General features: G+C 48.3%; 2 protein-coding genes and 1 long non-coding RNA gene across 4 annotated transcripts; 2 read left to right on the top strand and 1 right to left on the bottom strand.

Moving 5' to 3' along the window:
- The first annotated feature begins 3,577 nt into the window (after positions 1–3,577).
- LOC307221957 (taste receptor type 1 member 1-like) lies at positions 3,578–18,260 on the top strand. Its single transcript, XM_079986896.1, has 6 exons — positions 3,578–4,016; positions 5,657–5,939; positions 8,576–9,355; positions 11,708–11,914; positions 13,545–13,665; positions 15,198–18,260. The coding sequence occupies exons 1-6, from the start codon at positions 3,838–3,840 to the stop codon at positions 16,139–16,141; spliced, it is 2,514 nt and encodes an 837-aa protein (XP_079843022.1). The 5' UTR covers positions 3,578–3,837; the 3' UTR covers positions 16,142–18,260.
- On the bottom strand, positions 18,063–27,018 carry PARK7 (Parkinsonism associated deglycase). 2 transcript variants are annotated; one of them, XM_079987342.1, is made up of 7 exons: positions 26,867–27,018; positions 24,258–24,409; positions 22,382–22,483; positions 21,609–21,668; positions 21,086–21,155; positions 18,893–18,979; positions 18,063–18,473 (listed from the first exon to the last, which is right to left on the bottom strand). In XM_079987342.1, the coding sequence occupies exons 2-7, from the start codon at positions 24,345–24,347 to the stop codon at positions 18,313–18,315; spliced, it is 570 nt and encodes a 189-aa protein (XP_079843468.1). In that variant the 5' UTR covers positions 24,348–24,409; positions 26,867–27,018; the 3' UTR covers positions 18,063–18,312. The 2 variants fall into 2 exon arrangements, with proteins under 2 accessions (XP_079843468.1, XP_079843467.1); XM_079987341.1 differs by having other exon boundaries at positions 24,258–24,413; positions 26,867–26,970.
- On the top strand, positions 24,448–25,679 carry LOC307222238. The gene is made up of 2 exons (XR_013841661.1): positions 24,448–24,615; positions 24,865–25,679. It is a non-coding gene; the product is annotated as an uncharacterized lncRNA (long non-coding RNA).
- Positions 27,019–27,730: the final 712 nt, after the last annotated feature.

Genomic DNA, 27,730 nt, shown 5'->3' with positions numbered 1-27,730 from the left:
CAAGGTCCAATTTGGTCAGGGTAAGTCATAGCTCATGATGGGAAAAGGTCCCATTGCCACTGATGCCACCTACAACCGCAATGGGAGGACCAGATCAAGCAGCACCTCCAAGCTATGAGCCTGAACAGTTCAAGCAGTGGCTTTAAATAGGTTGCAGCTATACTGGGAAGCGGGTGGCGCTGTGGTATAAGCCACAGAGCCTAGGGCTTGCCAATCAGAAGGTTGGCGGTTTGAATCCCTGTGACAGGTGAGCTCCTGTTGCTCAGTCCCTGCTCCTGCCAACCTAGCAGTTCGAAAGCACATCAAAGTGCAAGTAGATAAATAGGTACCGCTCCGGTGGGAAGGTAAACGGTGTTTCTGTGCGCTGCTCTGGTTTCGCCAGAAGCGGCTTAGTCATGCCACATGACCCAGGAGCTGTCTGCGGACAAACGTTGGCTCCCTCGGCCAGTAAAGCGAGATGAGCACCGCAACCCCAGTGTTGTTCCCGACTGGACTTAACGGTCAGGGGTCCATTTACAGTACTTCTATACCACCAGATGGCAGTAGTCCACAGAAAGAGGCTGTATTTATACTATTATGCCACCAGGTGACAGCAGTGGGTAGGAAAAGAGGCTGCAGTTACACTATTACATTGTTTTATTACATTTAATATAATACTATTGTATATAAAATATCTTATATTTTATACACAGTAATAATTCATTTTATATATGATTTTGTTAATTGTACAGTATATATTACATATTTATCATATATTTTACAAGCAGGAACTTTCTAGTGCAGCCCTGGAAGTCGAGGAAGCCTAAAAAATACTGTGATTTTAAAATGGATAGTGTTATTTGTTAATTTTAGGGATGTGGGAACCTACACTTTGCCCTGACCCAGGGAGCACCTGATCCAGCCCCAAATTAATTGGTGGGGATGGGAGCGAATATTTAACTAGGGTTAGTTTGGTCCACCATATTAATTCAATATGGCACCTGCACACAATTGTAGATAAATCCGGTCCAAAATGGTGTGAAACCTTGGGAAACAGCCCAGAGAAGCCTTTCGCAGCTAAAATACCGCATTCTGCAGAGACTACCAAAACAATGTCCTCAGCACCCTAACCCACGGAATCACGGTTTAAAAAAGGGGGGGGGGAGCGTCACTCATTTCACTCTAAAATGGTGCCAAACATCAGTACAAGCCCCACGAAAGCCTTTTGCAGCCAATAAACATCATTCCACAGAGACCCCCGAAACGTTTTCTTTGGCAACATAATTTGCGGGGGTCACGGCATCCCCCCAAAACCATCACCATCTGATTCACCCCTAAACGGTGCTAAACCTTGAGGAATGCCCTGCAGAAGCCTTTCGTGGCCAAAAAACCATGTTCTGCAGAGACCCCCAAAACGGCATCACATTAGTTTTGGTTATTTGGTTGAATTATTCTGATTGCAGATTTTATAGATGTTTATATTTATAAATATTAACTGTTACCAATCATTCTTGTCTCAAGTCTTCTTGGGTATGTCAGCAGACTTCTGTAATTCGTTCAGGTCCTGTTAATTAAAATCTTTGGTGCTGGTTTGGAGAGAATCAGACGACGTTGGGTTTTTGGGTAATACCCATGACCCTCATTTTGAGTGTCTATTGTTCCGTTTGTGGGGTTTTTGTTGCAAAACGCTGCTGCAAAACTTTCCCCAAAGTTTGGCATCAGTTTGGAGTGAATTGGATGACATTTGGTTTTTGGGTGACCCCATGATCCCCAGCTTTGAGTACTTCTTGCTTTGTTTGTGGGGCACTGCAAAAGGAGGGGAGGTTTTTTGCTGCAAAACACCGCAAAACTTTTGCCAAAGCTTGGTGCCAGTTTGAAGCGAACCGGACAACATTGGGTTTGGAGGCATTAGCCCTGTTTTGATGCATCAATTACTGCATCTGTGGGGAGCTGCAAAACGTGGGGTTTTTGCTGAAAATGCTGCAAAATGATTGCAAAACTTTGGCACCTGTTTTGAGGGGGATGCCAGATTAGGGGGTTCATAGTTAATCAAGCTTTTGGCTGGGGCTGTAGAGGGGGATGCTTCTGAGATTCAGAAGTGCCACGCAGCTCCTATCAGGTGAGCAGGCTGGAGCAAAAACGAAAAGGTGCCATACAACAGAGATAAATTACGTGAAGTCCTGCATTTAGGTACCAAAAAAGTGAAGGGCCCCAGCCTGAGATGGGGGAGGCCTGCCTTGGTGGTAGCAGCAGCAGCAGCAGCAGCCCTGAGAAGGATTCCCAGTGTCTTTGTTGGTTCTCAGTTGAGCCCAGCAGTGAGGTGTGACTGCTTAAAAAGCAGGTGCCACGAGGCTGCACTGATGTGGAGTAAGCCCATCTCCACAATGGCTCTGTTCTGCTTCCATGGGCAGAGGCAGCGAATGGTTCTGCATACCCGTTGCTGGAAGCCATAGGAGCTGCTGCATCCCATGTCCTGCTCCCCATGGCATCTCAGAAGGATGGAACCTTTGGTTCAATCCAGCTGCAGGATTCTTATTTTCTTAAACTGCTCATGGCCGCTGCTCCATAGATATTGTTGTTATACAATTCCATTCACCACAGAGATGGGTTTAGGAAGCATTTCTGTATCCTTCTGCTGTGCTGAAGAAGAATTCTACGGAACAGTGGGTATATCCAGAATCACTGTTCACTACGCCTGTTTGCGGACCACTTCGGCAGCGTTGGACGTTATAAAACAAAGCTTTATGGCTTGTTTTCATCAGATAAGAATCTGACCCATTGCTTCTTTCAGAGACTTACAAAGACTTTCGGAGACTTATAAGACTTATGTTTATTTGGTTCTATGTTTTCAAGAGAATCCATCAAGAGTGCACATTTAGTGACTTTCAGAGATTTATAAGATTTCTGCTTATTTGGTTTCTCAGTGTTCCGTATAGACCATATAAAGAGTTCAATGCGCTCTACCTTTGAAGGTGACCCGGAAACTGCAATTAATCCAGAATGTGGCAGCTAGACTGGGAGTGGCCGCCGGGACCACATAACACCGGTCCTGAGAGATCTGCATTGGCTCCCAGTACGTTTCCGAGCACAATTCGAAGTGTTGGTGCTGACCTTTAAAGCCCTAAATGGCCTCGGTCCTGTATACCTGAAGGAGCGTCTCCACCCCCAATTGTTCAGCCCTGACACTGAGATCCAGCGCCGAGGGCCTTCTGGCGGTCGCTCATTGCAAGAAGTGAGGTTACAGGGAACCAGACTTCTCGGTAGTGGCGCCCGCCCTGTGGAACTCCCTCCCTTCAGATGTGAAGGAAATAAGCAGCTATCCTATCTTTAAAAGACATCTGAAGGCAGCCCAGTTTAGGGAAGTTTTTAATATTTAATGCTGCATTGTTTTTAACACTCGATTGGGAGCCACCCAGAGTGGCTGGGGAAACTCAGCCAGATGGGTGGGGTATAAGTAACTACTACTACTTCTTGTTGTTGTTGTTGTTGTTTTGCATTGTTGTACTTGGTCATCGTGTTGCCTTGGATATTACCAACATGCCTGCCTGCCCCTCTCCCTCCGAGAGGTTGGGTTGGTCAGGCCTCCCGCCCCTGCCTCTCCACTCCCACTCCCAGCTGGCACCATTAAGCAAAACAGTCTCAGCTGCATGTAAAACACTTTCTAAGCAAGCAAATGGGCCTCCTCCTCCGAAGAGCAGGAGAAGAGGCACCCGTGGGCGACATGCAGAGAGGGGCAGGTAGCAGTGGCAATGCCAGGCGTCAGTGGAAACGTGTGAGCCTCCTCCAAGCCCCTGCCCGCCCCATGCCACCGGCCTGCCCCGAGGAGGGAGAGGCAGCGAGCTGCTTTTTCTCTCCATCATGCCTGTGGGGCTTGTTCTGGCCGCCTTCCTAGTGGGGCGCATGGCTGCTGCCAATAGCTCTTGCCAGGCCCTCTTTAACCTGCCAGGGGACTTCAGCATCGGGGGCCTCTACCCAGTCCATAGCAATAGCACTGAGCGGAACAGGACCCGCCCACTTCAGCTGCCTTCCTGCGAGAGGTGAGAGGGCTGGTGTTTTTTTTGTGTTGTGTTGTGGGGATGGGGCTCCTCTTTCTTCTCCCATCCCTGCAGTGGCGTAGCGTGGGTTGTCAGCACCCGGGGCAAGGCAAGTAATTTGCACCCCCTAACCCGTGGATTTGCGCCTAACCCCAAACCCTAACCCTAACCCCTAACCCCCAGATGTTGCGCCTGGTGCGGCCGGCCCCCCCTGCACCCCTCACGCTACGCCACTGCATCCCTGAAGCAGAAATCAGGGCTGTTTCCTCAGCATGCTTCACCCCCTTTGACTCTTCCTCTGTTTCTGGCCAGCTGGTGGGTGACTGGGCACCTGGTTGCAGGCAGCAGTGAGGAAGCCACAAAGGGTGCTGAGGAACACAAAAGGGGGCCTGGCTTCTGGCTGCGTCAGACCAAAAGGGGCCCACTTCGCCCAGCCTTCTCTGCTCAGAGCAGGAATCTCTCAGATAGGATTGGGGTGCAACACACAGCATCTTTCTCTAGCAGTTGTGCACACTCTTTTTCCTTGGACCGTCACAGAGCTGGGAGGCCAGGAATCGGGGGGAGTGCAACCTCAAGACTGTGGGCCACAATTGGCCTTCCATCCCTCTGTAGCTGCCCTGGATATGCCTCTGCCTGAGACACCCACCCCTACCGTTTTAGGAGACCTCTTCTCCAGCCACCCTCTTCTCTGCCTGCTGGCAGGTAAACTTGGAGTCTGTTTATAACTAGTTTTGACCTACAAACCCTTGCACGGCTTGGGACCTCCACACCTCGAAGGACCGCCTCTCCGCATATGAACCCAGCTGGAATGTGCGCTTGTCATCTGAGGCCCTTACCTTCGCTCCCTGAGAGGGCCTGGAGGGTGGCAACACAAGAACGGGCCTTTTCTGTGGTGGCTCCCCATCTGTGGAATGCTCTCTCCAGAGAGCTTGCCAGGCGAAAACATTCCTCTTTACTCAGGCCATCAGCCGTTAAATAATCTATGGGCTGTTAAATGCGTGTTGCACTGGGGGCTAGGACTGTTGTTATGATTATTTAATTATGCTCCATGTTATGTTTTTTATCATTATGCTCCATAAACTATGTCCTTAATGTTGTACACTGCCCTGGGATCTTTGCATAAGGGGCAGTAAATAAATCAAATTAATTATAATAATAATAATAATAATAACAACTACTTTTTATATATAAATTTATTTGGTTTTTCAGATTAAAATTTTACAGTCACATATCCAACATACAACATTGAAACAAGATTCCAAAGAATCTCTGGAACTTCCCTCCTCCCCTTTGCGGGTCCTTTTGTTAATCACTTCCTCCTGCATCTTTTATAATAATCTAACTCTTTTACCTCTCCATTGTGTCCAAAATTCACCATTAAACTACAAGTGTTATTCCAATCCTACTAATGATTTTAACTGTTTGCAATGGTTTTTAAGATAAATTATAAATTTCCCCCATTCCTTATTAAAATTTTGGTAATTCCTGATTTCTGATTCTTCCGGTCATTTTAGCCCTTTTGGCATAATCCATCAACTTGATCTGCCATTCTTCTCTGGTAGGGTTACAAATTCCCACAAAATGTGTGTGTGTTGAGGTACCATTTCTATAGGCTTAATTGAGCTCCACGTTTATTTCCTCAGTCTAAACCCTTCGGGCTATGTTCATTTTCAAGCCATGAGGCTGGCTGTTGAGGAAATCAACAATTCTTCTACTTTGCTCCCCAACATCACCTTGGGATACCACATATGGGACACCTGTCAAGAAAGCCTTTACCTGCAAGCCGCCTTCCAGCTCTCCCCACACCAGTGGTGCCGTTCACACCAAGGAGGCTGTTCCCAGAGAGTCATCGGTGTGGTGGGTCCCGACTCAGCCGAAATGACGCAGCTGACAGCAAGAGTCTTCACCTACTATGGCCTTCCGCAGGTGAGCTGCTAAATTGATGCTATGCATTAGTCTTGGTGGCCTTATTGAGAAATGGTTTCAACATCCGACTCTGTTGCCGTCTCTGCTCTGCTGAGGTGGTGGGCCTACAAATGGTCTGGTTCGTTGTGGTGTCAGCCATATTTGCGTATATGTGAACTAACTGTTGCCAGAAAAGCTGTGGAATGAACCTCAAGGGATTCTCAGGCACCAAGCAACCAGGTTGGGAGAGGGAAGGAAGACCCCAAAGGCAGCAGTTAAGTCAGCCAAATCCTTGCTAGGCCCTCACCAGCTGGGTGAATGTGTAAAGTGGAACTGGTCTGAAAGCTTTGACTTCTGCAGAATGCGGCAGGCAGGTTGCTCCCAGGAGAGGATGTCCCAGGGCTATACTGGTTGCCAGCATGCCACTGGGACAGGTTCAAAGCTCTCATGTTAATTCATTCACAAAGCCCTAAGCACCTTGGGCACTACATGTAAAATGTCCAAATGACAGACAATAGCAAACACAGCAGGTGGCTGAGAGGAGCCTGCAGCTGCCTCACCCAGCGATGTAGGCGGCTTGGGAGAGTTGGCAGCACCTGCCGTTCAGGGCCATGGCTCAGTGGGCACAGCCCCACTACCACAACGCTTGCATGCAGAAGGTCCCAAGTTCAACCCCTGTCAGGGACTGGACTGAGGAGGAATGGTGGAGACTGCCCTCCCCTCCTCCTGCACTTCCCAGAGAAGAGGGAGAGACAGTATAGATTTAGATCAGTGGTTTGCAGAAGGTCACAGTTCAGAGGCTGCAGAAGGGAGAAGCTGGGAAATATTGGGAGAGGAACAGGGAAAAGAAGCAACACCAGGGGAGAGACAGTTGACAGACTCAGTGACTTGAGAAAGCATTCCACACACACCCCTCCTAGGACCCAGCGGGCATTGAAAGTAAAACAGAAAGCTCAGAGGCAGAAAGCACCGATCAGCCAATGCAGGGATGACATAATTGGAGAGATGGAGGGGTTTACTCAGAGCCATGCCATTATCCAAGAGAGACTGCATTTCTGCATCCAGGGGCGGAGGAAGGGTGGGTGCGGTGGGGGCGGGTTAGCCCAGGTTTCACCACTGAGGGGGGTGAGAAAATGCGGGGCGGCACCCATCACGGGGCCTGCAGCGCACCCATAGCTGTCAACTTTCAGATTTGAAAATAAGGGATCAGCAGCCTCACCTGTCCCAGAGATAGTCTACGGGATATCTAACAATCCAGGATAGCAGCGGGAAGCAGCGGAAAATGGCACTGGAATAAGGGAATTTCCCGCAAAAAAAGGAAGGTTGACACTATGAGCGCGCCTGAGCCACGCATCTTTCCTGGGAGTGACGCAGCGGCTTGGGTGCCCGCAGACTCCGCAGTGCCCCGAATGGTCCGCCCGCCACCTCCCCCTCAGCTGTAGGGCGGCTGAGTGGGAGGAGGCAGGCAGACTCCTCGGAGGCCCTGCAGAACGTCCTGCCCCGGCTGGCCCCACCCCTGGACACAGGGCACATGCGCCACCCCAGGCACCCAATCAGCTTGCTCCGCTGCTGTCAATGTCTCTCTCTGTGAATATTGACTAAAAGACATTGGTAAGAGCTTCTTGTCTTTCCCTTATTGGCAGACTGCCGTGAGGGAGGGGAAACAGATTCCTTGAAGCCTGACAAGCCCCTTGCATCTGGAATCTCCAGGCAGGGCTAGGGAACATTCCCTGCTGCCAGGCAGTGTCAGCCACATAGAACTAGGTGTATGTTGTTAATACGTTGTTTAATGGCCAGTGGTTGCTCACGTTGTAGTTGTTAATGTTTTTGTTTTTATTTTTTCAATTTTTTTTTATTGATTTTCAAAATTTCAAAACAGACAAACAGACATACATACATCCTGTTTAAATCTTGGTAACATTATTAAGTGACTCAAATCCCCTTGGTTGAATTTCATTATATATCATTATAACAGTTTTCCAAAATCTATTTTTTCAAAAAAATAACTTGGTCACTTAACATCTTTCATTCTTTCTAATTTAACTTTAAACATCTTAAAACTTATCTTTACATATTTGAATCCTAAGCCTATCTATTTATTTGCAAGCTTTTCCAATTAAGTTATCTTAACATATTTAGCTAAATAGTCTTTAAATTTCATCCATTCTTCCTGATACTCCTCCTCCTTCTGGTCGCGGACTCTTCCAGTCAGGTCGGCCAGCTCCAAAAAAGTCCATCATCTTCATCTGCCAATCTTCCACTGTTGGTATTTCTTGTGTTTTCCAATTCTTCGCTAACAAAATTCTTGCTGCAGTTGTGGCATACAAAAACAATTTAACAACTTTTTGGGGCAATTCCAAACCTGTTATTGCAAGAAGAAAGGCCTCTGGTTTCTTAATAAATGTATATTTCAACATTTTTTTCAATTCGTTATAAATCTTCTCCCAGAAGTCTTTCACCTTGGGGCTGTAGTTGTAAATGTTTTTAAACTTGGGTGCGAGTATTAGGTGACTAATGGACGCGATAAACGAGAGCTCTCTCACTTCCTCCATCTGCACCTGGTAAGAACACACTCTGCCCTGGGCACTCTCTGAGCTGTGCACACACCATTGCATATTGCCCTCCTGCTTTTAAAAACGTGCCTGTTTCCTGTCCAGGTCTCATACAGTATCAAGGAAGAGATCTTTGCTGACAAGAAGCACTTTCCGCTGCTTTTCCGTACGATCCCAAGCAATGACCACCAGGTCTCGGGGCTCATCTCCTTGATCTCGGCCTTCGGCTGGGAGTACGTCTCCGCTGTGGACAGTGGCACCAAAGCCAGCGAGAAAACAGTTCAGTCTTTGATTGCCAAGGCAGCAGCCAAGGGCATCTGCATTTCCTACCAGGGGCTGATGACGGCCGATCTCCGCATCTTGGAAAGCCGGCTGCAGAGGGTGATTGAGAACATAGAGAAAGCCAGAACCAACGTTGTCGTCGTCCTTTCCAATGCGGTCATTACCAGGAAGTTCTTCCACGCTGTCATCAAACTGAAGATCAAAGGCAAAGTCTGGATCGCACCCGAGTCCTGGATCTTAACTGACATGATTGCTTCCATACCGAACATTGAGGAAACAGGCACCGTGCTTGGACTCACCGTCAAGCCAGTCAAACTGCCTCAATTTGTACACTTTGTTGGGAAAACACTACAGCGCTCCCCGTCAAACAAGACGGATGGCCCTTTGCTCTCTGAGGCCCCAACGGTGGAGGCTTGCTCCCAGTCCTGCGATGAGAACCAACTGCTCTCCCCGGACGCTTTAGCCAACATTTTGAACAGTTCCGTTTGGCAGTGGTCTTTCTATTCGTACGCTTCCGTCTACATCCTGGCCGAGGCCCTCCACAACCACCTGGGGTGCAGTCTGGAAGGATGTCCAGCAAGCAAGGAGTTCAAGCCACGGCAGGTAATAATAATAATAATAATAATAATAATAATAATAATAATAATAATTTTTATTTATACCCCACCCTCCCCAGCCAAGGGGATACAAGCAATAATAAAAACAAGTTGAATGATTACAACTTAAAAACAACATTAAAATACAACATTAAAATATTGAAACATTAAAATATTAAAATGTAGCCTCATCGCAGGAGGAGAAGGAAAAGAAAAAAGAAAGAGAGGGAGGGAATCAAATTGGCTCCAAGCCAAAGGCCAGGCAGAACAACTCTGTCTTACAGGCCCTGCGGAAAGAAATCAGATCCTGCAGGGCCCTCATGAGACAGAGCGTTCCACCAGCCCGGAGCCAGTGTTGAAAAGGCCCTGGCTCTGGTTGAAGCCAATCTAACTTCCTTAGGGCCTGGGACCACTAGGGTGTTGCTATTTATGGACCTTGAGGCTCTCCATGGGGCATACCGGGAGAGGCGGTCCCGTAGGTACGAGGGTCCTAGGCCGTGAAGGGCTTTAAAGGTCAAAAGCAGCACCTTAAATCTGATCCTGTACTCCACCGGGAGCCAGTGCAGCTTGAAAAGCACTGGGTGAATATGCTCCCATGGAGGTAAGCACTACGTTCAGGGGAGCAGGTGTTGCATGCCACCGCTGCTGCTGCTGTTTTGATAAATAGCATCCTCTCCCCGGGGTTTTTACTTTCAGCTCCTTTGCTCCTTCCCAAACATCTGGTATATTTGGGATCAGGCTGCTCCACATCTCCCTTTGCTCAAAAGCAGGCTAGGAAGCGCCTGTCCTCAACCCTCAATGCCTGGAGGAAGTCGGCTTGAGGCACCAAGGAACTAAAGCGCATTTGCCACTCGCCTCCCTCCTGTGTCCATGTGCAACATGTCTAGTTGTGTTATTTTAAATTATTTTAAATTGTTTTTTTATTTTTCTTATTATGTTTTTACTGAAATTTTATTGGTGTTAGCCGCCCTGAGCCCAGCTCTGGCCGGGGAGGGCGGGGTATACAGTGAGGGGCAAAAAGTATTTGATCCCCTGCCAAATTTGCCTGTTTGCCCTCTGACAAAGAAATGTCCAGTCCGTAATTTTAATGGTAGGTTTATTGTAGCTGTGAGACAGAATAACAACAGGAAAACCCCCAGAAACCCAGAAGACAAAAGTCAGAGATTGATGTGCATTATAATGAGTGGAATAAGCATTTGATCCCTTTTGCAAAAGATGACTTGGTACTTGGTGGCAAAACCCTTGTTGGCAATTACAGAGGTCAGACGTTTCTTGTAGGTGGCCACCACCAGGTTTGCACGCATCTCAGGAGGTATTTTGTCCCACTCCTCTTTGCAGATCCTCTCTAAGTCAGTAAGATTTTGAGGCTGATGCGTAGCTACTCAAACCTTCAGCTAGAGTTAAACGGGCAAATTTAGCAGGGGATCAAATACTTTCCCCCCCTCACTGTAAATAAATTTTGTTGTTGTTGTTATTTATTGGTGGTGTGACTTAATAGCATCCGATAGGTGTCAGCTAGCGCCTCCGCAGTAATGGCTGCAGCCAGAGCAGTTTCCCCAGCTCACTCGGCTCAGAAACCCAAGGCAAGCAGGTGGCATTCAGATGTCAAAGGCAGTAGCTGCCTTTAGGATCAGGTACCCTGAGGTCATGGGAGGAAAGGAAAGAAACTTGAAGCAAATCTCTCCCATCACCCAGGAGAGGAGTGGGTGCAGTGTCTGTAGCAGAGCTTATTCTTTCTTTTCTTTTTTTAAAAAAGGAATTTCCATGGGGGAGCAAGAGAGTGATAATGCCAAAAGGGCACTTTTAACCTTTTCATTAATTTTAACTAATTTAAATACATAAAAAATAAATGCCACGAACCGTGCATTTTAGCAGCAAATCATTGTACAGTGGTACCTCAGGTTAAGAACTTAATTCATTCTGGAGGTCCGTTCTTAACCTGAAACTGTTCTTAACCTGAGGTACCACTTTAGCTAATGGGGCCTCCCACTGCCGCCGCACAATTTCTGTTGTCATCCTGAAGCAAAGTTCTTAACCCGAGGTACTATTTCTGGGTTAGCGGAGTCTGTAACCTGGAACATCTGTAACCCGAGGTAGCATTGTAATTTAAAGAAACTTGGCGTTTAAATTCTAACTAAATATGCCCAGAACTCTTGACATAATTTTTCTAGAAAATCCTGCTCAGCGTGAATCTCTGGAGAAGGCTGACATTGTCTCCTGCCTCCAGCTGAAATAAAGCAAACAACAGGAATCATCATATCTCAGGCCATTGTTTAGTTGTGCTACCCACACATCCTTCAACAAGCACAGTAAGCCCCTCTCCCTGCACCCCCAAGATGCAATTATCTTCTTATTTCAGTTTTATGAAGCATTGTACAAGGTGAACTTTCCTCTGCAAGACAACACCATCATATTTGGCCAAGAGGGAGATCTGTTCCTGGGCTACAGTGTCGTCACCTGGAGCTGGGAAAATGGCACGGCTGCTTTCAAGATGATCGGCAGCTACAGTTCCCAAGCCCTGAATATCAACAAGTCTGAAATCAGTTGGCCAGCACCAGGGGATCAGGTAAGACACCAGGTGAAACACCCAGAAAGAAGGAAAACACGGGCGATGCTGGATGGGGATGATAGATGTTGGGAGAGAGAAGTTTGGAAGAGATTCTTACTCTCCCTAGCAGAGCTAAGCACAGTGGTGGATGCTCCAATTTACATCTGCCCACCTTTAAACAAATGTTCCCCACATAAATGCTCAGGCTAGAATAAATCACAGGCACTTAGCTTTCCAAATAAGTGAAGCTTTTACTCACAGAGATTCCAGAAGTTACAAGAAACAAGTCTCTATCCACTGGCAGTAAAAATAAGAAAGAAAAGGTTCCAAATGACTCCCAAAAGAACTTGGTTTCCATATGAAAAGAATCATGCAATCTTTAGGTTAACAAAGACGCAGGCTTTAAAATCCACATTTTGGAGAGATTCAGTTCACTTGCAGGGATCCCAGTTGCTTATTCCAGGAAGCACAAAGAGGGTGAAAGAGAGAGAAGGGGTGAGGAGGAAACAAAAGGCTGCAGGGAGCCTGCTAAGCAACTTCTCCACTGGCAACCTGAGCTCAGGTTAACCCTTTCATTCATGCAGCTGTGAGTCAGTAGCTAGATCTTACAAAAGATGGGAGCTGTACTTCAAGCATCTGGAGGACATCAGATTGGGGAACAGCTTGGGGCTTTTTGGACATAAAAGAACCTAAGAGCAGCCATCTGGATCTGACCCAAATGGCTCCTTCTGCTCCGACATTCCGTTTTTCAGTGACCAAAAAGATCTTTCTGAGAAGCTTCATCTTGCTGCTTCCTTGACATCCACATTTTGCCTATCCAAGGCGTTGCTGCAGCTCCTGGATAATTTAACTTGCTCTCTTGTACACCTTTTCCAGCTTTACAATATCCTACATTTTAATTTTATTTTTTTTCATTCATTCATTTAGACAAAGTAATAATCATAAATAAATAAGAATAAACATGTGTACCCCACCACTGAGACCATTCCACTGTAACTATCCAGCCTCCCAAAATTTCAACACCCCTTGTGATGGTTTGACCCCTTTCTGTTTTAACAGTACACTACATTTTTCTGATGGGACGCAGGTGGCGCTGTGGGTTAAAGCCTCAGCGCCTAGGACTTGCCGATCGAAAGGTCGGTGGTTCGAATCCCTGCGGTGGGGTGCGCTCCCGCTGCTCGGTCCCAGCGCCTGCCAACCTAGCAGTTCGAAAGCACCTCCGGGTGCAAGTAGATAAATAGGGACCGCTTACCAGCGGGAAGGTAAACGGCGTTTTCGTGTGCGGCTCTGGCTTGCCAGAGCACGATGTCACGCTGGCCACGTGACCCGGAAGTGTCTCCGGACAGCGCTGGCTCCTGGCCTCTTAAGTGAGATGGGCGCACAACCCCAGAGTCTGTCAAGACTGGCCCGTACGGGCAGGGGTACCTTTACCTTTACCTTACATTTTTCTGATATAATATCCTACATTTTTCTCAACATAGATTTGCATAAAAGCCTTGTGATATTGGGGGACTGATTTGTTATTCCTTTTTAATGACCCCTTTTAATGACGGATACCACATTGGATGGGTGCAGTGAACTACCGACTGACTTCCACAAGTCGCCAACAACTCAAATGCCTCCACTTAACCAAACTCTCCTGTTCTAGGTCCCCAAATCATATTGCATAGCAGTGTGTGAAGTGGGTCAAATCCGAAGCAAGCAATTGCTGGAGGAGTGTTTATGTCGCTGTGACGACTGCCTGGAAGGGACCTATCAAAATGAAACAGGTGAGTGCAAACACCGCATGGCTTAGGGAGCCTCATTTGTGAATCTGAAGACCGGAATCCGCTATGAGCTAGACTAGTTCTAGCTCCCTCCCTTGACGCAGAGGTCATCAGTGCCAAGTAGGCAGAGGCGGAAGGCAGGAAAAGAGTCCCAAGGTATAGGAGTTAAGAGTGTCTGGTAAGGTGGTGGGTTCAAATCCCCGTTCACAAAGTCTTTCGTGATGGCGCCAATTCCTTCGAATGAACAACAGTCCAGAACAAGAGCACAAAGGGCCTCTCCTGTTCACTTTTGCCTCTATTCCTTCATGGGCTGACAAAGGGTCCTCTGGAGGGCTTGTTTTTGTTCTGAGTCACAACACAGCTTCACCCTCTGCCCCTTTCCCCTCTCTCCCAAGCAGAGACTCAGGCAAAGGGCTCTTTGTGGATGGCAACATAGGCTCCAGCGATTGTCTCTATCTGTGACTCCACAGCCTTTGCAAAGGCCCATGCTGAGCTTTGCACAGAGTGTGGGGCTCTGCAAAGCCCCAGGAAGCTCACCAGTTATAAGACACCATCTGGGGGAAATGTGGGATTAAAAAATAATTATTAATTAATTATTACGTATTATGATGATTATGATTATTATGCCAGATTTTGCACAGAGACTGAGTATTGGCCAAAGCCTTTTTCACTGTCCACAATGGGAAGGCAGGGCTCAAAAGCAGAACTGTAGAGCTGGAAGGGACCCCAAGGGTCATCTAGTCCAAATCCCTGCAATGCAGGAATCTCAGCTAAAGCAGATGGCCATCCAACCTCTGCTTAAAAACCCCCAAGGAAGCAGAGTCCACAGCCTCCCATGGGAGACAGTTCCACGGTCGGACAGCTCTTACTGTCAAAGGTTTTTCCTGATGGTTAGTCGGAATCTCCTTTCTTGTAAATTTAAGCCATTGGTTCAAGTCCTACCTTCCAGAGCAGGAGAAAACAGGCTTGCTCCCTCTTCCATGTGACAGCCCTTTGGACATTTGAGGATGACCATCGTATATCCTCTCAGTCTCCATTTTTCTAGGCTAAACAATACAGTGGCACCTCGGGTTACATACACTTCAGGTTACAGACGCTTCAGGTTACAGACTCCGCTTAACCCAGAAATATTACCTCAGGTTAAGAATTTTGCTTCAGGATGAGAACAGAAATCGCACTCCGGCGGCGCGGCGGCAGCGGGAGGCCCCATTAGCTAAAGTGGTGCTTCAGGTTAACAGACCTCCAGAACAAATTAAGTTCTTAACCCGAGGTACCACTGTACCCAGCTTCTTCAACCATTCCTCATAAGGCTTGGCTTCTAGACCCTTGATCATCTGAGCTGCCCTTTTCTGCACATGTTCCAGCTTGTCAACATATCTTTCCTAGCCTGGGAGAGATCCCTGCACGGAAGTCCTGGAGAGTCAATGTAGAGACAACAACACTGAGCTAGTCGGTGCCTGCCTTGGTGTAAGGCACTTTCTTCTGCTTCTAAGCAGTCCTGCTGCTGACTGAGCTTCTCCTTTCCTCCTCTTCAGGTGGAGACACTTGCATCCTGTGCCCCCCGGGGATGTGGTCCCCTCTGAAGAGCAGCACCTGCTTCCCCCCGCTCATCACGTATCTCGACATCACCACCACCACCATCTTGGCCCTGGTGATCCTGACCATCGTTGACTTCTTCCTGCTCTTTGGCTGCTTGCTGGTTTTTGCCCTCCACCGTCAAACGCCAGTGGTCAAAGCAGCCGGGGGCAAGCTGGCTTTCATCATGCTGGCCTCGCTTCTGGCTTCCTGCACCACCACCAGCCTGTTCGTTGGGAAGCCCACTGAGGTCACCTGCCTGATCCGGCAGCCCTTGTTCGCCATCAGCTTCACCGTCTGCGTCTCCTGCCTCCTGGTCCGCTCCTTCCAGATCATCTTCATCTTCAAAATGGCCTGCAAGCTGCCCCCCGGAGCCGCCAAGTGCTGGGTCAAGTACAAAGGCACCTACGTCTCGGTCGGCCTCAGCTGCGGCCTGCAGGCCCTCATCTGCCTCCTCTGGCTCCGCTTCTCCCCACCTACATTGCAAGAGGATTTTGTGAGCGAGAGGGAGGTCTACCTGCAGTGTTCAGAAGGCCACTTCATGGGGCTAGGAGGGGTGCTGGGCTACATCACCCTGCTGGGCGGCGCTTGCTTCGCCTTCGCCTTCTGGGGCCGCAACCTGCCCAAGAATTACAGCGAGGCAAGGCTCCTCACCACCAGTATGCTGGTCTTCCTCATGGGCTGGGGCTGCTTCATGCTCATCTACATCACCACCGAAGGGAAGGGCAAAGGGATCCCTGCCTTGCAGATGTTCACGGTGCAGACCAGCGTCTACGCCATCCTCTGCACCTTCTTCCTGCCCAAATGCTACCTGATCCTCTTCCGGCCGCAGTTCAACACGGTGGCCCATTTCCAGACCTGTATCCAAGCCTACACGGCCACAGTCAGAAACGCCGAGCAGTGAGAAGCCTTCCTTGGGGCGGGGGGAAAGGCTGAAGCACCCGCTTCTCCCACAGGAGAAAGCCCGGAAGGACCGCGGGAAAACTTCTGCTTCAACAAGAAACAGGGGAGCCTGGAGACAGGGGCTGCACACTTCACCTGTGTTGTAAACATAGGGCGGGTGCTCGGAATCAGAGAACGTCTGTGCACCCGAGGGCCAAATAGCAGAAACTACAGAGCAAGGCTGCATTTATATATTCCAAGCTTCTGAGAATTCGGTGTAGAATTTCAATGGATTTTAGGGCAGAGGTTCAATGAAAACAGGATTGTCGATGGTGCTGCTTGGCTAATGCCAAAGAGCACTGGTCCACACATAAGCAACTCTCTCTGCCGCTTGTCTGTGTAATCTTTATTAGGGATCCTACGTAAGAAAGTGATAGCTGCTCCTCTTCCCTCCACCACCATCAGAAGGCAAGATCAAAGGCCCAAGTAAGACACCCTCTTTCCAGAATTAGGGCAGGGATAGGGAAGCCTTAGGGGGACCCCCTCTAGATACAGCTGGAGTTATGCTTGTCGTCCTCATCCTCCCTGACTCTTGGCCACATGGTCTGCTGGGGCTGATGGGAACTGGGAGCTCACACAATATTGGGCAGGTCCCCATTCCTGGTACAGTAGGAAGCAGGTGGGTGAAGAGGAGTAAAGTCAAACTGCAGGAGAATCTGGGGAGGGGGCTGTTCCTTCACACTTCAGCACCATCTACCCAGGGCAGAATTATTTTACAAAACTCTCTGTTGGTATTTTCAAACTGACCCTTAAGTTCAGTAGGGGTGATCTACGAAGGGGTATACCCACTGTAAGGTGCCCCTAGGACAAGGCATTCAACTGTTTTTGTAAATAATTTACAGGTTTGCTGCTAGGGTTTTTTAAACAACCAAGTGCTATATAAATTTTGTTATAGGATAAATCAATGCTTTGGAACACTTAGCCAAAAGTAGACTCGATTCAGCATCAATTCAACTCAGGTGTTATGCATGCTATTAAAATCCTTAAGTTCAAGTTAGGGTGCGTGGAAGAATTGTGTTTTTGTTGGTTTTTGCATTGTTTTCCTTCATTTGGAGGGGGCAGTCGTACCCCTGCTGTGGTCAAGCGTGTGTCTGTTTTTATGTTGGATGGCATCTCAAACAATTGAGGCGTCCCTTCTGGATTTCAGGCACGCAACTAACTGCATTGATCCAAAGCTGCTTTCTTTCTCTTAAACATCTATAAATAGTGAATATGAAAATAAAGCCTAGAAGTCATTTGTTCGTAGTCAACATGAAAAATGTCTCAACCATCTATGTATTCCCTGCAGTACTCTCTCAGAATCGCTCTTATTTAATCACTTCCCTCAACATTTATCTTCCATTTGCATGACTTGACTAGGCAAACCAGATAATTTGATAAGCAAACCCTGTTTTGCACAGAGGTCAAAATGCCATTTTGCACCTGTGATTCTGCAATTTAGGCTTCAAAAGGTTTGCTAGAAAGGAGGAATGGAGGCCGTGGGTTCAACCTATCCCTTGTCAGTTACTTGTTCCATTGATGGTCTGGTGAAACCTTTCATCTTTTCAAACAATGAAACAAATCCACCCCTTTGCCTATGCTGAAGCATTGCAAGACAAATACGTGGCTTCATCTGATAAAGCTTAGCTGAATTCCAGCCCCAGGATGGCTGCCCACCTAGCCCCAACTTCATATGGCTTCAAGGCCACCATCTTAGCAAGCCTGTTTTGCAACACATTTGGGTTGCAGGTGGTCACTGCTTAAGTTTTACAGTTCGGTGGTTTTATTTTTGCTGTTGTACTCACAGATTTTTTAAAATTGTTTTATTGAGATAAAAGATAAAAGAACAATGGGATGTGGATTCTTAAATAAATAAACAGGGCCACAAATACAAGACAAACCTCTTCAACAGAGTTCCTCTTTTATTGAAAGCAAGTGGGTCTTGGAAAACACAAAAGGGACTTGGACAGCAGCACCTTCCCCTCCAGGCTGCTTCAAGTTTCCAGGCTTAAGTGCAACTATCATCTCTGCTGCTGCTGCTGCTGCGCTTAAGGGGGCTGCCTGACCTGTGTGAGAGTGTGTGTTGCTATTGCTATAAAAGGGGGAAAAGGCTTTCTGCCGCAAGGCTTTCTCCTCTTTCAGCAAGGCACTGCCCTAGTCTTTCAGGACAAGGGGGGCCTTCACCTGAGCAGCCACCTCTTTCCCCAGCAGCGTTTCCACAATCACAAGGCCAAACTCGAAACTGGTGCCGGGTCCCCGACTGGTGAGGATGTGCCCATCTTTTTCCACGCGGCTCTCAGAGTATTTGTAGTGGTCTTCAGAGAAAAGCACAAGGAAAAAACCAAAACAGAACAGGTTACTCCAGCAGGCATCAGCCACAGGAAGCTGACTTGAATGTGTAGGAAGTAACTCCACCCCCACCTATGAACTTCATCCACTGTAGCAAGGAGAGAAGCCGCAATTCTCATCCTTTATTTATTTCTTAAAATTTATATACTGATGGTTTGTAAGGGGGAAGGGACACCCAAAGCAGTAAAAACCTCAAACTTTGAACTGCCACCAGATTTAGGTCTCACAGAATTGGCGATTTCTCAAAACCAAAGTCTCTGATAATATGCATACGTTACCCAACATTCCTTTGGGGCGAAAAGCATCTTAATTACAATCCTGAGCTGTGCTTCACAAAACACTGTCTGTGCAAGTCAATCTCTGCCGTGCGCCTGCAGCCACCTACCTCCACTCATCATCTTGTCTTTGGCCAAGGGATGGGTTGTCACTTTGCATCCATATCCGATGCCATGTGCCAGCAGAGCCGTGGGTCCTAGAGATCAACAAAGAGCCGTCACTTGTGCACACTTTATATCGGGAACCCTTTTTTTGGAACCCGGGGCCACATTTACCATGCTGGAAAGCTGTCCCAGCATCGAAGTGGCAAGTGAGGCCAGATCCCCAAAAGTGTTGGGGATCCCTCACCCTTCCATTACCACCATAACACGCCCTACCCATGCAGGATTTGGAAGGAATGGTTAAGTGTGTGCAATTAATAAGCTTGAAATGATAGCATTAGGTTTAAATGAAGGAAGGCCATAAAACCTTCCCCCCCTCCCCCGTTCTAACAAAACTTCCAAATATGTGGGATGACGATTCCCCAGTTGGAAACAACCAGCAATTAAGTTATGCAACTTGTAGTACACCCATGACCATTTGCTTGGGAGTAAGTCCCACTGACGCGGGTGGCACTGTGGGTTAAACCACAGAGCCTAGGACTTGCCAATCAGAAGGTCACGGTTCAAATCCCCGCGATGGGGTGAGCTCCCATTGCTCGGTCCCTGCTCCTACCCACCTAGCATGTCAAAGTGCCAACCTAGCATGTCAAAATGCAAGTAGATAAATAGGTACCACTCCAGCAGGAAGGTAAACGGTGTTTCCATGCGCTGCTCTGGTTTGCCAGAAGCGGCTTAGTCATGCTGGCCACATGACCTGGAAGCTGTACGCCGGCTCCCTCGGCCAGTAAAGAGAGATGAGCGCCGCAACCCCAGAGTCAGTCATGACTGGACCTAATGGTCAGGGGTCCCTTTAACTCCCTTTAAGTCCCACTGAACAAAGTACAACACATACTGAACTGATCTACATAACTAAGAGAGAGACAAAAGTAAGAGAGGGAACTTTTATGCAGAGTTGAAAGTGATCTCCCTCCTTTTAATCTGGCGACAAAACCACCATTGTGCCCTGTGTCATTAACAAGTCACTAAAAGATTAGCCCTGGTTAAACCACTGAACTGGAAGAGGAAGGTAACAGGAAGTTTGGTAACACCTTTCGGGTGTGCAGAGCTAGCACAGAACCCAGAGTCCTGCCGGTAAGTTTCCTGTGGGGAAGGCGCTGGTGAAGCTGACTCCTCCTCACACCCTATAGGCCAACTTCGACAGGGGGCTGGGGCTGCCCACCTGTCAGTCACCTGATGTCGCCATGACTGCAGGTCATTTGACAGGTAGGTGGCTCTGCCCATATGTCAAAGTCAGCCCCACCTGCACCCTAAGGAGGAGGTTGGCTGGTTCTTGCATTTGCAAATACAAATAAGCAGTTGGAAGGATTATTATTGCCCCAAAGAAGAGGGAGATTGGTGTTTCCCCATTGGCCAGAAGAAGCCAATTCCCAGCAGGGAAACCCTTGCGTGGAGAATGACACGCACTCCCACTTCAGAGGAGTTCCCACAGCAAAAGTGTCTAAGGAGAGACTGAGCCAAGGATCCCCACTACAGTGAAAGGCCTCCTGGAGCGGCAGGCCAAGCTTGAGACATCCACATGCATTTCTTGCAAACAGATCCCTTCGCAAGAGCCAACCCAGAATGCTTTTGAGATGAGGGTGCGGAACCCGACACTCGCAGCACCCAAAGGCCAAGCGGTGAAAGAAGGTCAAGCCACACCACATATGGCAAGCACAGCACAGCCTGGCCAGCCACTCTGTCAGAAGCAGCAAGGAGGGAAGAGAATCACAGCCAGCAGCTGCTAACTGGAAGAGGGACCTAGGATTCCATGGGGGAAATGCAGCTATTTCTGCAGTGTTATTTTGTGTCACATCCCAACTCAGAGAAGGAAGCCTCCCTTCAAAAAACAAACCAGGCCTGCTTCGCTGTATAAACAGAGCGTTTTCCACATGGGGGCAAGCACAATTAACAGGATTGTTATCTTCAAGTTTCTCTCAAATCTCTACCCGTTGAGGAGACAGCGTTTCAACTCTCAGTTTTCAAACCCGCAAGACTTGCAGCCTGCCGATATTAGTTGTGTTTTTCTTTACACCATCAGTGGCACAAGAATGCCAAACCTCAGAAGTGAGGCAGCCAATGGCATCAGCTGTGGTAGGTGAAGCTCTATGCAGGGTTGGTATCCTGGATCTTTGGAGTATTGGGTGCAGACCTTGATAGCATACCTGCACAGATGGCAGCAATCAGCCCTTTCCTGCCATCTTGGTCTTTCAGTACCTCCTTCACAGCAGGCGACTGCAGGGAAATATATTTGATCAACAAGATATCCTTTTCCAGCTATGCACACAAGAAGGCTGTTATGTATCAGAACTGGTTGTCTAACAAAGAAAATGGGTACAAAGGAAGGTGTCGGAAGATTTTGTTGTTACTAGATGACTAAAGGAAACTACTTCTTCCGTCCCCTGCCCCCACACCCCAAAACGTGCCATTGGACCCTCTTTTGTTTCAAAACCACTCGAGTAAGCCTGGCTCAGTTGTGGCTTTTTTGTATCTACAGCCTTATACAAAGGAAGGGAATGTGGACCAAGTACCCCCAGAAAAGAAACCAGTTTGGCTTTAGACACACCAAAGCAGTTGCAACATTTACTTTGGACTTTGGAATGATTGCACTCTGCTTCCTTCACTTTCAGAACGGGAGAATATTTGCTCAAATAGGAGGGAAGTTCCCACATTTCCCCAAGTTGTTACCTCTGACAAGTTCTGAGCTCCCAGGTTCCCTCCTGGCAAGACCACCACATCATAGGGTCCCTAAAAATAGGAAAAAGCATTAGCAAAAGAAAAGCATGAAGACTGGAAAAACAAAAGCAAACATCTTATTTGCAGCTATCCTTTAGCAGGCAACCGAACGCTCAGTATTGTGCCATGGCTCAATTCTGGAATAAACAGAAATAAGAGCTTCTGGAGTGACGGTTTTCCCTTCATCATTAAAACTACAGGATTTTGGGGTTTGTGGGTGGGCAGAAGAGATCTTCCAGATCAGAGGATGCTACTTCCAGACAGATTTGATCCTAGCATCTTTCCCGTCCCTCCAAAAGTTATAAATGTTGTGGGGTGTTTTGTTTTTTTCATAGTGTCATTTCTTAGCATCTGTTTGACATGTAAGGTCATAGTGTTTATTTAAACTCAGTGGCACTGAGAATCACTATCCACATTTGCTAATGGAACGCCACTTAGAAACTTGCAAGTTCAACCACTGCATTTCTCTTCTGTGGCCATGATTCCATGAAACAACATGCAGGCACCGTGAGAGGTTTCTCCAAAGTTCCCAGAGTCACCATTTGCCTCTTTACCAGTTGGAGTTTTCAGCTCCTCAGCAATTCCCCCTTTCTCCTGATTATTATCACTGTGCAAGCTGAAGGTACCCTTAGGCCACCCCTAGATGATGATGAAGAAACTCGGGCCTAATATGAAAGAGGCGGGGCACCCATTTTTTTGCAACATGAAATCTGTGTGGCACCAACCTCCTTCCGGGCATCTTCCAAACTCTTGTCGGGACAAATTAAGACATCTCGGCTGCACTGCACAGGCTCTTTTCCAGTCAGGCCAGCTACAGTCACAGAGATCTGGTGAGAAAACAGACAGCTTTGCTTTATTTGCCAAAATCTACTGAGTCACCGAAGAAATGGAAATAGTTTGGGGGAGGTAAATTTTTGCATTAGTGGTCCCCAGCACAATGGGGATTTAGTAAATTTGCATATAGCGTGTTTTCTCCCCCACCCAATCCATCAGCAAGTAACCAACCCCACCCGCTATTATTCAAAAAGTTAACTCTCTGAAGAATCACTTGAGAGAAATCTATACAGAGAGCAACACAATCCATAATCGAACAATATCTCCCACCTCTCCCTGGCTCCAAATAAATGTCTGCAGACACTCTAGCATACCCCCTCTAAATATGTGAGCATACAATAGCTGTTAAAGAGGCATACGTGGAATTAAGCGGCTATATCAAACTCAGAGGACTAATGGTTGGTCTGCACAAGTGGCCAATCAGAAAGAGATACTGTCTCCGTCCCCTGTAACTGGCCTCTGTTCTGCGGTCCAGCCCTGCTCTACAGCACATCATTTTTGCGTCTAGCAGGTGCCAGCCAGCCTGCTTCTGGATAGCTTTTTGGATGGTGTGGTTTACTTTACAGTGGAACATCTATTTGCGACCATAATCCATTCTGGAGGCCCGTCTGGAGGTTGAAACAGGTCGCTAAGAGAGGCACCATTGTGCACAGGCGCGGGCAGCGATTGCCCACTTCTGCGCATGTGTGAACGGTGATTGCCCACTTCTGTGCATGTGTGAACAGTGATCACCGCTTCTGCACATGCACGAATGGCGGCAAACCCGCTGGTTACTTCCGGGTTTGCCGTGGTTGCACCTTGGAACGACCGTAAGAAGAGGCAGTGGTAAGTAGAGGTTCAACTGTATTTCACTATTTTGTTTATTAGAACAGGGTTTACAACATTTACAAGAACAATTTTTATTTATTTGAGCTTCTTTCATGCCAAAACATTTGGTTTTGTGAGCCCCATGAGGACAAGAATAATGAAACCACTGCAAATCCCTCTGAGCCCACAGAACAGGCAGAGACCTATATCTACCTACCTGCATATACCTACATCTAGATCATCTGTATCTATAAATCTCTCTCTCCTTTCCTGGCTTGAGGCTGCAGGGATGGGGGTCTGCTTCTCTATATTGTAATACAACCTTGTCCCCAACATAATAGCGGGGGGGGGGGGCAGGTTGGTGGTATGGGAAGGGGAGTGATGGTGATAAGACTGTTGAGAATGTAAACCTACCCATCCTTAATACAGAACACCTTCTCCTGCCCAAAGTGCTGTTTGCATGGAGCAGAAGTGGGGGAACCCAAAGCCCTCCAGATGCTGCAGGGCATCAGCTCCCATCATCGCTGGCCATCACCCAGGCTCCGGGTTCAGCCACCTTCCACTCTGGAGGATTTCTCAAATGACAGGTGGCCTGCTGTACTTCCCATGCTTGCCTACGCAAGGGAAATTCAGCAGAAATGGCTTCTCAAACCACTTCACAATTGCCAAGCAACTAAACATGCCTTGTCTATGCAACTCTAAACAGTGCATGAGCCCTCCAGGTCCCAGGACTAAGCAGTCAACACTGTTGCAACCAGCTCAGCATCTAGTTCATGAGGAATCCACCTGCAGGCAACAACACAGAGGCACAGGACAACCATTTCGGCTACTGTAAGCTCCCTATGCCAAGGAAGGGACTTGCCTTCTTGCACATGGACAGTGTCTTATTGTTAACAACAACAATGCCAGGAGGAATGGAGGAAAGGAAGAGATATCTAGGAAGCCCCAGGGCATACTCACACCTGCCCTCCTCATGATGTCTGTGGGGATGACGGTTTCCATCTCTTCAGCTCCTTTGGCCAAGATCACCAGAGCCCTTTTGGCAGTCATGTTGAAAACTGGGTGTTTTGCTCACCTTGATAACAAAAGGCTAGCGCTCTCTCTCTCTCTCTCTCTCTCTCTCACACACACACACACACACACACTACAGGACAAGAGAGAAACAAAGTGTTAGGCAAAGCAACATTTATCTGCATAGTTTATTGTTCAATCACCACTGCTCAATAATCCAAGTTGCAGCCAAACTGAGGAGTTACTGAAGAGAAGAAAGATATAGCAGGGAGAATTGCTGGACAGAGGTGAACGTTAAGTGCCTTAGGTAAAGGTAAAGGGACCCCTGACCATTAGGTCCAGTCGTGACGGACTCTGGGGCTGCGGCGCTCATCTCGCTTTATTGGACGAGGGAGCCAGCGTACAGCTTCCAAGTCATGTGGCCAGCATGACTAAGCCACTTCTGGTGAACCAGAGCAGCACACGGAAACGCCGTTTACCTTACCGCCGGAGCGGTACCTATTTATCTACTTGCACTTGGTGTGCTTTCAAAATGCTAGGTTGGCAGGAGCCTTAGCAGCACCTTAAAGCAGCCAGCATCAGTATGGCCAGGAACACCCACAGAGTCCTGGGAAGGTCAAAGGTCACAGCACTTTTCTGAAAAAAGCCTTGGTTTAGCATTTCTTTCTTGGAAGAGTGATGAAATAGGAGCTTCCTGCCAGCTGCATATCTTATCTCAGCCCTTTTTTAAATCTACGTCAATCTTCAATGGAGACAAGAGATAATAGATACCCACTGCCTTGGTTATGAGGGACACCAGGTAAGAAGAAGCGATCTCATAACTACAGCCCAAAACGAACAAACCACCAATTTGTGACTGAGGGGGGAAACCTGTTGCTAGGGAAATGAGGTCATTTACTTCCAAGTGCTTGGGGAATGACATTTCTCCCTACGTCAGAAGCCAACTCTTGCCGAGAAGACATAGAAAACCTCATCTCCATCTTTTATTGCAAGGAAGTCATAATGATCATTAATCTGGCAAGGTCACAAGCTGCAGTCCTGCCTGAAGCAAGTCCCAGTGGGCTGACTACCATTTTTCTGTTGCCCCTTTTCCAACTTTTCAGTGGTCGAATAAGCACCTTGGGAGGATGCAGAAATGCAGAGTCAAGATGACCCAAGGGCTCGCTACATAACTGCAATGACAGTAATCTAGACATCTCACACTTAGTTAAACGTTCTGTAAATTGGCATGGGAGCACAGGTTTCTTTCACATTTTCAATTACTTTTGCCAGCAACTACAGCAGCTAAGCCTGCTCTGACTGTGAGTGGAGAGTAATGGCCGGTAACTGACAGGCTTCCCATCAGTTGCAGCTGATTCAGACATAATGCTGGGGGAAAAATAGCTTCTGAACTGAATTTACTGAGAGGAGGGAGAAATGCACACAATGCTTGAATGCTATTACAGTTAGCAAGGGTTGAAGAAAATATTAAGAACAGCACTAACACAGTGAGGCTAAAGTGAAAAGGAAATAAAACTTGAAGAGCTGTAGAATCAGGCCCGGTGTCCTCTTGTCAGGGAGGACACAAAGAGCACAGAGCTCTTTCTCCCTAGAAACGTTGCAGGAGGAAAACCTCAAGATATTGTTAGACTCTTTGCAGATACGCAGTGAAGGGCTTGCAGCTCAAATCTCTGCGGAAATTGCAACCTCTCAAATATTAATTCCATGGCCAGTATCTATGCATAAAAGACCCCATCATTATTATACCAGTATCAAGACGGCTATGCAGCTGAGGGTGCACCGCTTATTGCCAGCAGTGCAAAATAGCTCTGCTTTGCTATACCTATTTAGCTGAGTGGGAAGGAGTTACAGCCCAGCAGTGTAGTCCTGTGTTATCCGAGTGCATTGGCCTTTTTCAGGAAATTGGGGTCAGCGGGCACAGTTGCGAAAGCAGGGGACAGATTAGAGGTTTCAGCCTTGGGTATCTGGATGCCTGGTCTACCCAAAGATGGAAAGCAAGGGCAGAGGAGCAGACCCGGTTGCTGTCTGCCTTTATGCTTAGAGGACTGGAGAAGGGGCGTGGGGCAGGACTGATGTTGTCGGTCATCTAGAGCTGTGTTTCCCAACCTTGTGCCTCCAGCTGTTTTGGGACTACAATTCCCATCATCCCTTGCCACTGGTCTTGCTAGTCAGGGATGATGGGAGTTGTAGTTCAAAAACAGCTGGAGGCACAAGGTTGGGAGGCCTGCCCCGAAGAGGCGGAGGCACGCACTCCCCTGGACCACCTTGACGCGCGTGTCGTAACCCGGGTCACCTCAGTCGTGCGAATACGCGGCCAGCCAGGCCTCCCCCGCCGCGCTTCCTATTGCTGGGATTTGGGATTTGCCCGCCTTTCAGTCTCAAGGGAGGGAGGGAGGCTGCTGAACACGCGAGACGGAGGGGCGGCCTTCCGGCGGCTACGAGGGAGGATTTCGCCCCGCCGCCTCCACAGCCAGGCAGGCCTTCGCTTCACCCAGGCGCCCCATCCCGCCATCTTTTGCACGCGCCTCTTTCCCGAACGCGTATGCACCCGTTCTTACGTGCAAAAGGCAGCGGCAACTGCAGCTCCTCCTCCTCTAGAGACGAGGCGGGCGCTTGCTGCTGCTGCTGCTGCTGCCACTCGCTGCCGCCACTCGCTGGAAGCTCGCGATGGCTCTCCGTCAGCGAAGGCTTAATGGTTCCTCCCCTCCTCCTCCCCCCCCCCCCCCGCTTCCAGGAGGAATGGTACAGCCGGAGAGAGAGCGACACTCGAACTCCCGTGAGGAGGAGGAGCCTCCGACTCCTTTTAACATCTTCCGCGCCAGCCGCGCCTCTCCCTCTCTTACAACAGCCCCTCACATTTCAAGCGGTATCTCCTACCACTTTAAAGAGCGGCGACTTACCCCCCCCTCAAGGAATCCTGGGAACTGTATTTTGTTAAGGGTGCTGAGAACCGTTAGAGGTCCCCTTTCCGCCGCTTTCCCCCCCATAAGGACTACAATTCCCAGAATTCCCTAAGGGGAAAGCCGTTAAACAGCTGCGAGAATTATGGCTCGCGAAAGAGGGGGAGGGGAAGTCTCCTAACAACATTGTGGGAGCTCGCCGCGAAGCTGCCTGCATGGCCTATGGCGAGAGGGTGGTGGGGAGGAGGCGGCTTCGCAGAGACCCGGCACCTCCTCCCCACCAACGTGCCCCCTTCACAGCCACAGTCTCCAGCACCCTTAAACTACAGTAGCCAATAATATTCTTCTTTTTTGGGGGGGGGGGGAGTCGCGCGCTTTAAATGTCTTTGGTGAGAACTTGTGTGGAAATTCCCTGGCGAGGGGGGTCTGATCTGAGGAGACTCGTGACGTATTTCGCTTTCAAGCCCTGCGCGTAGCGGCCGTCATTCGAAAAGGTCGCGGCTGGGGGTGGGGGAGGGGAAG

Source organism: Podarcis cretensis, assembly GCF_951804945.1.
Source record: "Podarcis cretensis genome assembly, chromosome: 8".
NCBI lineage: Eukaryota > Metazoa > Chordata > Lepidosauria > Squamata > Lacertidae > Podarcis > Podarcis cretensis.
This window is presented reverse-complemented; position numbering and strand designations above follow the sequence as displayed.

Bases quoted from the DNA above. Each gene is read 5' to 3' on its own strand.
- LOC307221957 (XM_079986896.1), top strand. From the start codon at position 3,838: ATGCCTGTGGGGCTTGTTCTGGCCGCCTTCCTAGTGGGGCGCATGGCT. The intron at 5,940-8,575 runs GTGAGCTGCTAA...TTTCCTGTCCAG, and splicing joins CCTACTATGGCCTTCCGCAG to GTCTCATACAGTATCAAGGA. The intron at 11,915-13,544 runs GTAAGACACCAG...CTCCTGTTCTAG, and splicing joins GGCCAGCACCAGGGGATCAG to GTCCCCAAATCATATTGCAT.
- PARK7 (XM_079987342.1), bottom strand. From the start codon at position 24,347: ATGACTGCCAAAAGGGCTCTGGTGATCTTGGCCAAAGGAGCTGAAGAG. The intron at 21,669-22,381 runs GTTGGTGCCACA...TCCTATTTTTAG, and splicing joins TGGAAGATGCCCGGAAGGAG to GGACCCTATGATGTGGTGGT. The intron at 18,980-21,085 runs GTATGCTATCAA...GTTGATCTCTAG, and splicing joins GATTGCTGCCATCTGTGCAG to GACCCACGGCTCTGCTGGCA.